This window comes from Salvelinus fontinalis, chromosome 39 (assembly GCF_029448725.1).
Source record: "Salvelinus fontinalis isolate EN_2023a chromosome 39, ASM2944872v1, whole genome shotgun sequence".
Lineage (NCBI taxonomy): Eukaryota > Metazoa > Chordata > Actinopteri > Salmoniformes > Salmonidae > Salvelinus > Salvelinus fontinalis.
The window spans coordinates 15,284,842-15,297,698 of NC_074703.1; the positions used below are offsets into that span (position 1 = coordinate 15,284,842).

General features: G+C 44.6%; 1 protein-coding gene across 2 annotated transcripts in view; it reads right to left on the reverse strand.

Moving 5' to 3' along the window:
- Window positions 1-12,857, reverse strand: part of LOC129838847 (PRKC apoptosis WT1 regulator protein-like) — an 82,724-nt gene that overhangs the window by 27,630 nt on the left and 42,237 nt on the right. For both annotated transcript variants that reach the window (XM_055906070.1, XM_055906071.1), the window contains exon 3: window positions 1,088-1,219. In XM_055906070.1, coding sequence (XP_055762045.1) covers window positions 1,088-1,219 — 132 coding nt within the window. The remainder of the gene's footprint in view (window positions 1-1,087; window positions 1,220-12,857) is intronic.

Below are 12,857 nucleotides of genomic sequence, written 5' to 3' on the forward strand. Positions count from 1 at the left end.
AATTATGTATAATACGTATTGGTGATTCAATAGCCTAGTTAATTATTACATGACTTTTAACACACAATCTATGTTTTGCAGTAACCCAGAACTATCAAAGGCTCTCTCTTTCGGCTGCTGCGGACAACTACATACAATTATTCTGATGTAGAAGAACAACTTGCATGTCTGCATAGTATTTTGGCAGGTTAACTCATGCTTATTTCTGGAGTTGAACTCATGTCTCCAGTCAAGCAGGTAAACCAGCGGCGTGTGGCCGAAAGGTGGCTGGTTCTAATCCCGGGCTCGGCACTGGAGAGAAAAAAAATGACAGAATTGATCTGACAACTGGAGGGCTGCTGGGTTCACGTCTTCAAAACATTGGCTGCTGGGTTCACATCTTCAAAACATTCCCCTAACATTAGGCCCTTGAGCAAGGCCTTTAACCCCACAACATGCTCTCCATCCAGGGGCGCTGCATGCAGCTTGAACCTGTGGTTGTCTCGACTGTATGTGTGAGGTCTGCTGTTTGGTGGTGGTTGAGAACAGAGCAGAAGACACCTTTTTGTCGATCACTAACTAATGGACAAAGTATTGTAAAGAAGTCAGCCAGAGTTGACATGGGCCATCATTCAAACAAAGAGATGTCTCCCTGGCCACCAGTGCATATTTCCAAACTATGTTCGCATAGAATGGCAAATAATTCTAGCTGGTGTTCTTTGATCCATTATTTAATTGTTTATTAAAGTATATTCTTAGCTCAAAATAGTAGTAGCCATAATTCATAAATGGCACCATGCAGTGTTCAACAGTATATGGAAACATTTTGGTTCAGTGAAGAACCTTTAGGGTTCTGATTAAAGAACCATATAAAAAGGGTTCTATATAGAACTTCTAGGTGTTTCATATATGAAGCAAGCGATAGAACCCTTTTTTTCCCTAAATGTGAACAATAACTTGGGGAGCCAAATGCCTTATTGATTGATATGACTTAAGCCCAGAGTGTTTCCGGGTCCGGTTACATGGTCAGGCAAAACGCCAGGCCCTAGATATTACACTAAGGGGTAAAAGGTCAGTGAGGTTCGGTGACATGTGACATGGTCCTCACCTGTAGTAAGTGGGTGGCGGCCCCTGGGTCAGAGGTCATGGCTTCGTTCTGTTCCGTGTTGAGCTGGGTCAGCTGCTGCTCCTCCTCCTTCGCCTTATCCCCTCCGTCGTCATCATCCAGCTCATCCAGGCTCTGCAATACAGCGAGAGAAAGAGAGAGTTGAACACACCTTTATTGAATAATTAAGGTGTGAATAGAGAGGTCAACTTATTGAATGTTCTTTAGGTGCAAATAAAAAATTAACTATGCTATACACAAAGTAACATATCAACAGGATGTACAGCTATTGAAAGAGAGAGAGGTACAGAGCAATAAAGAGAGAGAGGCACGGGTAGTGAGACACCACCACTGATGTTGGCGAGCGGTGACAGCCGGGGTCATTCTCACTGTAACCGTGGTAGCCTCCGGAGAGATGTGGCCCGGTCCCCTTAATCCTCTTAAGACATGATTTCTTTCACAGCCCCTGGACAGCTCTGATGCAACCTAGGCCACATTCACTGGGACACACAGGCAACAGGAAGACGGCCGGCAAGGGGTCCTTACACTGCTGTGGACGTGTAGACAGAGTGCTTTTTGACCAGTGGAATGTTCCCGAAAACACTGGGAGTCAACAACACCCTGTGATGTAGGGGGCAGTCGGGGCACAGCGAGAAATTGTGAAATTCATGATATATGCGATTTAGTTAAGTAGTGCATCAAAACAAATGAATATGCATCGAGAAAATGAAGTTTGACTTTGAACTTGACGGTTGTATCATCTGTATTGACAGAAACAGGAGCCAACCTCCCACTCGTGCAGAACACAAACCAGTCTTTCCTGTTTTCACGCTGTGCAACAAACAAAAAGGTGCTTACCGAACGAACAGGCCCTTGAATGGTAAAAATAGCCTTAAAAGGCGAAAAAGGAATGTAGTCATTTGCAAAGACCTTCCTGCCAAAATGTTTATCAGCACGCCTGGGGAAATGCCAACTCCTTTCTTCTCTGCTCTAACTCAGGCAGAGGTTAACGCTAGTTGTTCTCGTCTGGCCTTTGACATATTGACACAGACATTACTTTTAGGAGCATGCTGCCTGTGTCTGTGCAGACAAGCCCAGTAAACACACTGCCTGCCTTTAGCCATCTGACCCCTGCAAAGGGCACAGGGATGCTCTGTGCCGTTTGATTTGCCAAAACATTCCCCTGCTCCCTCCCAACTGCCTACAGCAATACACAGCTGTAGACTCCGGAGAAGCAGGGGTCAGAAACATAGAACTAATAACAGTCACATATGGAATAATGAGGGATATTACACAGTCTAACAGAAGTCCGTCTACATCAACACAGTGTTTTAAGACTAAAAATGTTGCTATGCACAGTTGCCCAAACAGAGGGACTTTAAATCTGGAACTGGGTTAGGAAAATTTATTTTGGATCACGGTGCTGGCTGTTTTACCCACTATTACTTCAAATCATTTCCATGCATTTGTCTTATTCCAGATAAAACAATGGGAGATCTAGGCTCATCCTTTTAAGGGATGTTTCTGTTTCTGATTTCAGCAGAAAGAATGTGTGTTTTTCCGACCCAGCCAGTGAGGAGATCTCTGTACTCGATCAGTCATGGTGGCCACGTCTGAGTCCACAGGGTCAAACAGGTTTATGTCAACAGAACCATGGATATATAACCTTGGTCCAGCATTCACTTTCACATTACCAAGTCCGATAGTGAAGTATTATAGGATACTTTCCTTAGCATGCTAATAGACTTCCAGTCATTGTGCTAATGCTAGCTAGCATTGGCTCGCGAAACTACCTCTAACTTCCTTCATACTGGAGGCAGAGACATACAAATAATAGCATACTGTATGACTAATGTACAATAACTATTAAGAATGGGAATACAGTATCATGGTGTAACCACACAACTTATCAGACAGCTGTATTTAAAATACAGATAAACACACTTAGCAAACACAGACACATATCCATTAGACACACAGCTAAACTAGGGACAGTATCACCTATAGAAAGCAGGAAGAGGGCACTACTGGCTGCCCTGGGAAACGCTGAGTACATTTCCTCCCGTCGAGGAGCTCAGATAAAGTGGTGATGATGACACACCAGAGGGGAGAGGGGAAGTGGGGGAGTGAGTTCTGAAAAGAAGCAGCCGAGTCCCAACATTCCTTCCTCTTCCTGTTTATAATGTGTGGGACCTTGGCAGGCGTAAAGCGCGAGGCCTCTGAAGAGCGTTTACTCAACATATTATTGAGGTCTCCAAACGCCAGTGTTCATCATGGGAAGACAAGTCCAGTTAAGAAGCTACATCTGGACCCGACTGTGGCGGTCCATTAGGAATGTGTGTGCTGGGTGGAAATGTGGTCCTTTTGGGGGAAAGTGATCTGCAATCTATCATTCTAATGCTGAATCCATGTCAGGAGGAACTTGCAAAATGTCTGACTTTTGGTGTCTATACCTCCCTGAATGGATATTTCAGTGTCTCAAATAACACTGCTTATGTAATGGAGGTGAAGAATCTGAACAGTTTATAGCATCCTCAATTTGTTACAAGATGGGAAAGAAATCCTCAAGAACAATTTCCAACAGCTGCCCCTTGACAGAACTATAGCTGCAGACAGCTCATACAGGCAGAGCACTCATACCATCTTCTCTCTCTCCTCAGTGTGGTCCTCGACCTAATATCCCCTTCCTAAACACTAACACCATCTTCTCTCTCTCCTCAGTGTGGTCCTCTACCTAATATCCCCTTCCTAAACACTAACACTCATACCATCTTCTCTCTCTCCTCAATGTGGTCCTCCACCTAATATCCCCTTCCTAAACACTAACACCATCTTCTCTCTCTCCTCAGTGTGGTCCTCTACCTAATATCCCCTTCCTAAACACTAACACTCATACCATCTTCTCTCTCTCCTCAGTGTGGTCCTCCACCTAATATCCCCTTCCTAAACACTAACACCATCTTCTCTCTCGCCTCAATGTGGTCCTCGACCTAATATCCCCTTCCTAAACACTAACACTCATACCATCTTCTCTCTCTCCTCAATGTGGTCCTCTACCTAATATCCCCTTCCTAAACACTAACACTCATACCATCTTCTCTCTCTCCTCAATGTGGTCCTCTACCTAATATCCCCTTCCTAAACACTAACACTCACAATATCTTCTCTTTCTCTCTCTCCTCAGTGTGGTCCTATACCTAATATCCCCTTCCTAAACACTAACATTCATAATATTTTCTCTCTCCCCCCCTTTAACTAGGCAAGTCAGTTAAGAACAAATTCTTATTTACAATGACGGCCTACCAAAAGGCCTCCTGCGGGGACAGGGGCCTGAGATTAAAATAAATAAATGACAAAACACACACATCACAACAAGAGAGACAACACAACACTACATAAAGTCTCTCTCCTCAGAGGACTCGTTTGAAACATTTAAGCTGACCGCCAGCGCCGACATGTTAACGTCCCAGCGCTCTGCTTGTTAACACATTTGAGGAGTAAACTGACAACGGGCACCTCCGTTCGCTAGTCTTTTCTTCCCATTGGAGGCTGCTGCTACGGTGGTATTGCGCGACCGTGTTTAATGACTTATGTTCCTTAATTACCTACTGCATGCCCTGGCACTGACTGAGTTCATTTGGATGATGTGTTAGAGATGGAGCGGAGAGGAGCAGTGAGGAACGGAGAGGAGCAACGGCACTGAGATGATTCACACACTGCCCACTGTCCATTAATCATTAGCGTTGTTCATTCAGCCTCAGCTAGGACCTGGCTCACAAATACAACACAGAGATCTCTGGAGGGAGAAACTCAGGTCTGTCAGAGATCAAAGGGAGAACAAACATCCACGGTGAGAGTCGGGGGGATAAATGTGACACTTGAGGACGTTGTTGCCAATGTGAGTTAAAGTAGAGGTTTGCCAGCTATGAGGCCTGAACAATATCATCTGACAAGGTCATAAGAGTTTGTGTAAAATATTACTGTCTGGTTATCGTAACAACCTGTTATGGTCCAACGTGAAATAATAATAGCATGAAGGCAGATTAGGTGAATTCTGAATTAAACAATGGTTGATTCGCTGAGTAAAGGGAACAACGTGAGGATACAAGTGCAATACCCACAATGCCTCTTGGCTGTAGCAAGAGTCCAAGGGAGTGGTGTTCAGTGCCACACAAACACACACACACACACACACACACACAGAGTGATGAAGAGGCTACAAACTGCTCAGTGGGCTGTCAGACAGATGGAGGTGCTGGTCAGCTGTGGGGCCAACCTTGAACCATCTCTGAGCCTCTAAAATCAGTGCCAACTCTCTCCCCCCAAACCCAGAAAGCGTGATTTATCGGCCCTGTTAATCCCAGACTGGTTTTGTTCCCAAAATATGTCGTTTTTTCATTTAACTTCTGAGTTGAAATTCCAAATAAACTTGTTTCTCCTTGCAGGGGTTGGTTTGGGCCTTGAAGTCAAACTGTGTACAAGACATTCTCATAAAATGCAGCTTGTCTTGGCTGAGAGTACAACTTCTTTATGTAAACTGAGCAAAAAAAGACACCGCTCCAGACCATGACGGATCCTCCACCTCCAAATCGATCCCGCTCCAGAGTACAGGCCTCAGTGTAACGCTCATTCCTTCGACGATAAACGCGAATCCGACCATCACCCCTGGTGAGAGAAAACCGTGACTCAGTGAAGAGCACTTTTTGCCAGTCGTGTCTCGCCCAGCGACGGTAGGTTTGTGCCCATAGGTGACGGTGTTGCAGGTGATGTCTGGGGTGAGGACCTGCCTTACAACAGGCCTACAAGCCCTCAGTCCAGCCTCTCTCGGCCTATTGCGGATAGTCTGAGCACTGATGGAGGGATTGTGCGTTCCTGGTATAACTCGGGCAGTTGTTGTTGCCATCCTGTACCTGTCCCGCAGGTGTGATGTCCATATGTACCGATCCTGTGCAGGTGTTGTTACACGTGGTCTGCCACTGCGAGGACGATCTGCTGTCCATCATGTCTCCCTGTAGTGCCGTCTTAGGCGTCTCACAGTACGGACATTGCAATGTATTTCCCTGGCCACATCTGCAGTCCTCATGCCTCCTTACAGTATGCCTAAAGCACATTCACGCAGATGAGCAGGGACCCTGGTCATCTTTATTTTGGTATTTTTCAGTCAGAAGAAAGGCCTCTTTAGTGTCCCAAGTTTTCATAACTGTGACCTTAATTGCCTACCGTCAGTAAGCTGATAGTGTCTTAACGGTTCCACAGGTGCATGTTCATTAATTGTTTATGGGTCATTGAACAAGCATGGGGAACAGTGTTTAAACCCTTTACAATGAAGATCTGTGAAGTTATCTGGATTTTTACGAATTATCTTTGAAAGACAGGGTCCTGAAATAGGGACATTTCTTTTTTTGCTGAGTTTATATATATTTTTTTTTTATCAATGTTTATCAAGCACAAGCCTGGAACGGGAAAGGACCATTAAACTGGGTCTAAAGCAGAAGTCCACATTTCCCTTTTTTAATCAAACTTTTCAGCAATAACGTTTTACCAAGCACGTTTAGTACTCCACCAGACCTCACAGGGACGGAATCTCCACGTGGGTTGACAGTATGCCATTACAAAACATAGACTACAACTACTAGGAAACGCACTATATTTCCTCCGTGGTCACCAATCATGAGACAGTACCAGCATCAGCTTCCCTCTCCGTTGTAGTTAGACCTGGGCAGCCAGGAGGCCAAGCAGAGTTCTACTGTCTGACCTCTGGCCCCAGCTTTAATCCATCTGTGGGAATAGACCATGCAACAACATCGCACTGTGTGTTCCACTGCTCTTGCTTTGCCAGCCTCATTCTATGCTCTATAACCTCTGTGGTTTGGACGAAGACCCAGGAATTGAACTGCATGTTATGAGGCTTTGGGGGAAGAGTTTGAGAGGGGGCAGAGAAGGTATCAAAACAGACTCAGGGCCTAAAGTCCTAAAATGGTAGCTTACACTGCAATACCACCCAGCTCTCTGTACTAACCCCATTTCCTAATGTTGTATCACAGAATGGGGTCGTCTTGTTTTCTGAGAGCATTACGGTTTTGTATCAACTGTGACAGAAAATCAATGAAATTGAGCAATTATTGCCATGTGTAGCTAATGGATAACAATGTACTACGCTGTTTGGTTGTCCATCAGTCTATGTAGCCCCCAGGAGAGGCCTGAGGCAGACCTTATTAAACTTTGAATAAATATATATGTGCCATTTGGCAGACGCTTTTATCCAATGCAACTTAGTCATGCGTGGATAACATTTTACATGTGGGAATTGAACCCACGACCCTGGCGTTACAAGCGCCATGCTCTACCAACTGAGATACAAAGGACCACCAGTCAGTCTCCTGACAGGGCTCATCCTGCCTAAAGCAGTGCCTCTGACCTCAGCGAGACCTCAGAGGATGTGTGGTCATGACCTCTCCCCGGTTTCATCCGCAAGATGACAGAATGGTCATAAGAACAACGAATGATAGTTTAGTGAGTTGCTCAACCGCCATGAAAATATCAAAGGCTTTTTAATGGTTACAAATACGTGACAACATACTTAATTACATGTACTGCATTACGCATTTCTGGTGCAAAATTATCATTGATTTTCATAGTCATCCTGCTACTAGGAGAGTTCTCTGCCTCCTGTTTTATTCCCAGCCTTAAATGTGGCGTGCAGTCAGACAGACAGACATTCAGTCAGAGACAGTGACAGACAGTTACCAACACAGTCAGACAGTGACAGACAGTTACAAACAGACAGACATTCAGTCCGAGACAGTCCGAGACAGTGACAGACAGTCCGAGACAGTGACAGACAGTCCGAGACAGTGACAGACAGTCCGAGACAGTGACAGACAGTCCGAGACAGTGACAGACAGTCCGAGACAGTGACAGACAGTCCGAGACAGTGACAGACAGTCCGAGACAGTGACAGACAGTCCGAGACAGTGACAGACAGTCCGAGACAGTGACAGACAGTCCGAGACAGTGACAGACAGTCCGAGACAGTGACAGACAGTCCGAGACAGTGACAGACAGTCCGAGACAGTGACAGACAGTCCGAGACAGTGACAGACAGTCCGAGACAGTGACAGACAGTCCGAGACAGTGACAGACAGACAGACAGTCCGAGACAGTGACAGACAGACAGACAGTCAGAGACAGAGACAGTCAGAGACAGAGACAGTCAGAGACAGAGACAGTCAGAGACAGAGACAGTCAGAGACAGTCAGACAGAGACAGTCAGACATTCAGTCAGAGACAGTGACAGACATTCAGACAGTGACAGACAGACATTCAGTCAGAGACAGTGACAGACAGACATTCAGTCAGAGACAGTGACAGACAGACAGAGACAGTGACAGACAGACAGAGACAGTGACAGACAGACAGACATAGTCAGAGACAGTGAGACAGACAGTCAGAGACAGACAGATGATGGGTTCAGGTGAGCAATATTTAAAATGACTCAAACGGAGAAAACAACCTTGGTAAGAAGATGACATCGCATAACAAGCTCTGGAAATAGTGTGAAGTATTATGAATGCATGTCATTCGCTGATCATATGTTACGATGTAGCAATTTTTCAGTCATATGGAGAATTGCTTAATTACATGGTTGCCTCTTCATTCCTAATGAATAATTAGCAGCTGGATGTTTGGTTAAATTTATACAACAGATGAAATAGGCTACTGTACACAGACCGTCCTCGAGAAAAGACAGCCAGTGCTGTCTTGTCTTTAGACGGGGCGGCAGGTAGCCTAGTGGTTAGAGCATTGGACTAGTAACCGAAGGATTGCAAGATTGAATCCCCGAGCTGACAAGGTAAAAAAATCTGTCGTTCTGCCCCTGAACAAGGCAGTTAACACACTGTTCCTAGGCCGTCATTGAAAATAAGAATTTAACTTAACTGACTTGCCTAGTTAATTAAAGGTAAAATTTTTAAAAAGACGGCCAAGCATTTTAAACGATTACAGACTCAGACAGATTAGAAACTGACGGCCAACAGATCCACTCTCCCCCCGTTGTCATCCCTCCAGAACAAAGTGATTTTTCACTGTAAAAAGGCAGCTTGACGTGAAGGCACATGTATAGCCCGTTCCAGCTGTTATGATTTTGGACCATAACGTACATCTTTCATACCAGGACATGGCATCCATTCATGAAATAAAACATGAATATTCAAGACAATAGATTTCAGCACAATAGTTCTATGTTGGAGTCCATTCAGCACATTTGGGCTCATCAGCGTCCAATGAGAGCAGTGTTTAATACATCGGTCTAAACATTCTAAACCTATCAGATCCTCTTATAGAAGCATCCCAGCAGGACTGTATACTGTGCAGACCAAACTAACCTGTTGGCCAGGGGGTCTTTATCTCTGTGTTGACTCTAGCCCACTGCATAAACATTGCTTGCCTGGGTCTGATAGAAGGGTATGCAGCTTGTAGTTAAGGCCCCATTAGCAAGTCTACTGTTTGTTTTCTCTAGTGTTTGACCAGGGAGGAGTGCCTCACGCACACTCAACTGCAAACACACTCAACTGCAAACACACTCAACTGCAAACACACTCAACTGCAAACACACTCAACTGCAAACACACTCGGTCCGGTCCACTGCTCTGGCTACCCTAGAGCAGCTGGTTGGTGCAGGTAGACTCATTGTGCCATCATGATGACAGGAAACCTCTGCATGACTCGAGGTTCAGACATGCCTGTCCACAGGTATAGGGAAAGAGAAGGGAAGGGAAAGGGTAACTAGTCATTTGCCAGATGTTAAATGTATCTTCAGATTGCCTGCAGACAGTTTCAAGGCCCTCACGCCAACTAAATGCATTCAACCGAAATGTGTCTTCTGCATTTAACCCTCTGAATCAGAGAGGTGCAGGGGGCTGCCTTAAATCGACGTTCACATCATCGGCACCCGGGGAGCAGTTGTTGGGGGTTAACTGCCTTGCTCAAGGGCAGAAGGGCAGATTTTTCCAACTTGCCAGCTCCGGGATTTGAACCAAGCCCTTCAGTTACTGGCCCAACGCTGCCCCTATTCAATGGCAGTGTGGTTTTCAAATGATACCAACAGTTACGTCCAACTCTTCTAGTATGACACTGTTTACTATTCCTGTTGGCATGACAACAACAATACCATCTCGTCTCCAGAGTTGGCGTGAGGGTCTTGAAACTGTCTGAAGGCAAGTGTAGATGGGATATATTTAACATCTGGCTTTTCTATCCACAAGCTAAGGGGCCTGTACTGTACCGTAACTCAAACCAGTGTATAACAGTGAGACCAGGCTGATGGTAGCTGGGACCTGCTAGAGTACTTAGACCCACAGCTCTGGATCCAGGACCATCATAATGAATCCCTGTAAACCAGCAGTAATAACAGGGTTTGTGGTGGTGGTATACGGAGTCAGTGGGGGAAGCTGGTCCTGTGTTATGTGTAAAGTCTCAGACTGACAGCATCATTGCGTTTGGATACACTAGAAGTAGATTCACATCCAATGGATAGTGTTAATCAAATTGTATGCGTAGACTTGACAGAAATAGTAGAAAAAAGGTGAATGTTGAACTGTTGGTTGTACACATATCCAGAACAAAATGTTCAAATCAAACTTTATTTGCCACATGCGCCGAATACAACAAGTGTAGACTTTACTCGTGAAATGCTTACTTACAAGCCCTTAACCAACAGTGCAGTTCAAGAAGAAGAAAATATTTACCAAGTAGGCTAAAATAAAAAGTAACACAATAAGAATAATTGTCCGGCGCAGATTTTTATGAATTGTTCCGCAGTCTAATGGCTTGGGGGTAGAAGCTGTTGAGGAGCCTTTTGGTCCTAGACTTGGCGCTCTGGTACCGCTTGCCGAGCGGTAGCAGAGAAAACAGTCTATAACTTGGGTGACTGGAGTCAGACAATTTTCTGGGCTTTCCTCTGACACCTCCTATTATATAGGTCCTGGATGGCAGGAAGCTTGGCCCCAGCCGCTCGCACTACCCTCTTGTCAGGATGTGGCCCTTTCTGGGTAGAGAGCGTGGTATCCCCCTCTCTCTCCCTCCTACACCCAGGTTCTGTTATCTCAGGTTGTAAATTCCTGGAGGAGACTCTCCTCCTGGCCATGCAGAAAGAGACAGAGAGAAAAAAGGAACTTCTCTATATCACAGAACTTGAGAACTGAACAATATCCATGTTTTGGAGAATGTGTAAACGGTCGGTGGAGAAACCAGCTACGACCCGGTCCGTTTTGTTTCATGTTTGTGACCTCATGAAAGACAATACAGCCACATTACCATAACTCTGTTTATACAGGAGCATCTGTTATGAGGTTTGCATCTAATTATTGTATAAAATGAATGAGTAGAGATTAAACTATTTGTGAAATTATGTAATGTGATTTTAAACCGTTTATGTGAGAGAATTGTATTCCCTTTAAGTCATTGGCCCGCCCCCATGAACACAGACATGATCTGGCTCATGGGATAGCCCTTTTCTACTGTTCTGAATAAAAACCCCACCTGAAGAAATCCAAGGCCATGCGTACCTCGATCACCGAGGGGGCGAAGGTTTGAGTAGAGACCACAAAAACCTCAGTATAAGCTAAGGTTGTAATGGTTGTTGAATTCCTAACCAAACCACATGGAGCATTGGCTAAGACCTACAACCGCCGAAACATCTATTCTATACGAACATATCTGAATGGTACTTTGAAGTATCCATTCTAACCACGAAAGACTCCAGGGAAGCAGAGAGATGCTTGGATGAACTTTCCAACAGAAAGACAGACGATTCCAACAGAGACCACGACGACACACTGAGCGTAAATTTATATTTATTGCAATTATTCCCGAATGAGTGAGCGTTCATGTGCAAAGGATTAGCATTTCAATTAATATAATTATCAACTGTGTAGTGTCTCTTTTGTCTTTCGCACCCTTCTCAGTCCACACCCACTTCCCTTTGTCTGCCAAATTGGCTTAGCCCACTAGGGAACCTCCCCTATCATTTCCTTGTAACAATATCTACTGTTTGTTTATGCATTTCTGTGATTATTGAGTTAGTTAGTAAATAAATGATTAAGACAATTGATGTATGGATGATTCATAGTAAAGGCTGGGTTCGTGCAGATATCCAACAATTTACGACGTTTGGAATGAGACTAACATGAGGTAAAGAACAATTCATTGTTTAGAAAACGAATTGATCAGATATCTGAAGAGTTATATTAGGAAAATAACTTTGTAATCTGAAGATTTTCCTTGGTGCCCTGACTTCCTAGTTAATTACATTTACATGATTAGTTTAATCATGTAATAATAATTAGAGAATTGATGATAAAATAACAGTCTTCAATTTAATGATGCCAAAGACACGACACTCTGTAGCGCCTTATGGTCAGATGCCAAGCAGTTGCCATACCAGGCGGTGATGCAACCGGTCAGGATGCGCTCGATGGTGCAGCTGCAGAACCTGTTGAGGATCTGGAGACCTATGCCAAATCTTGTCAGTCTCCTGAGGGGGAAAGGTTTTGTCGTGCCCTCTTCACGACTGTCTTGGTGTGTTTGGACCATGTTAGTTAGTTGGTGATGTGGACACCAAGGAACTTGAAACTCTCGACCCACTCCACTACAGTCTTGTCGATGTTAATGGGAGCCTGTTTGGGCCGCCTTTTCCTGTAGTCCACGATCAGCTACTTTGTCTTGCTCACAGATAACATAATGAAAAATAATATATTATGCCGCACTGATGCAA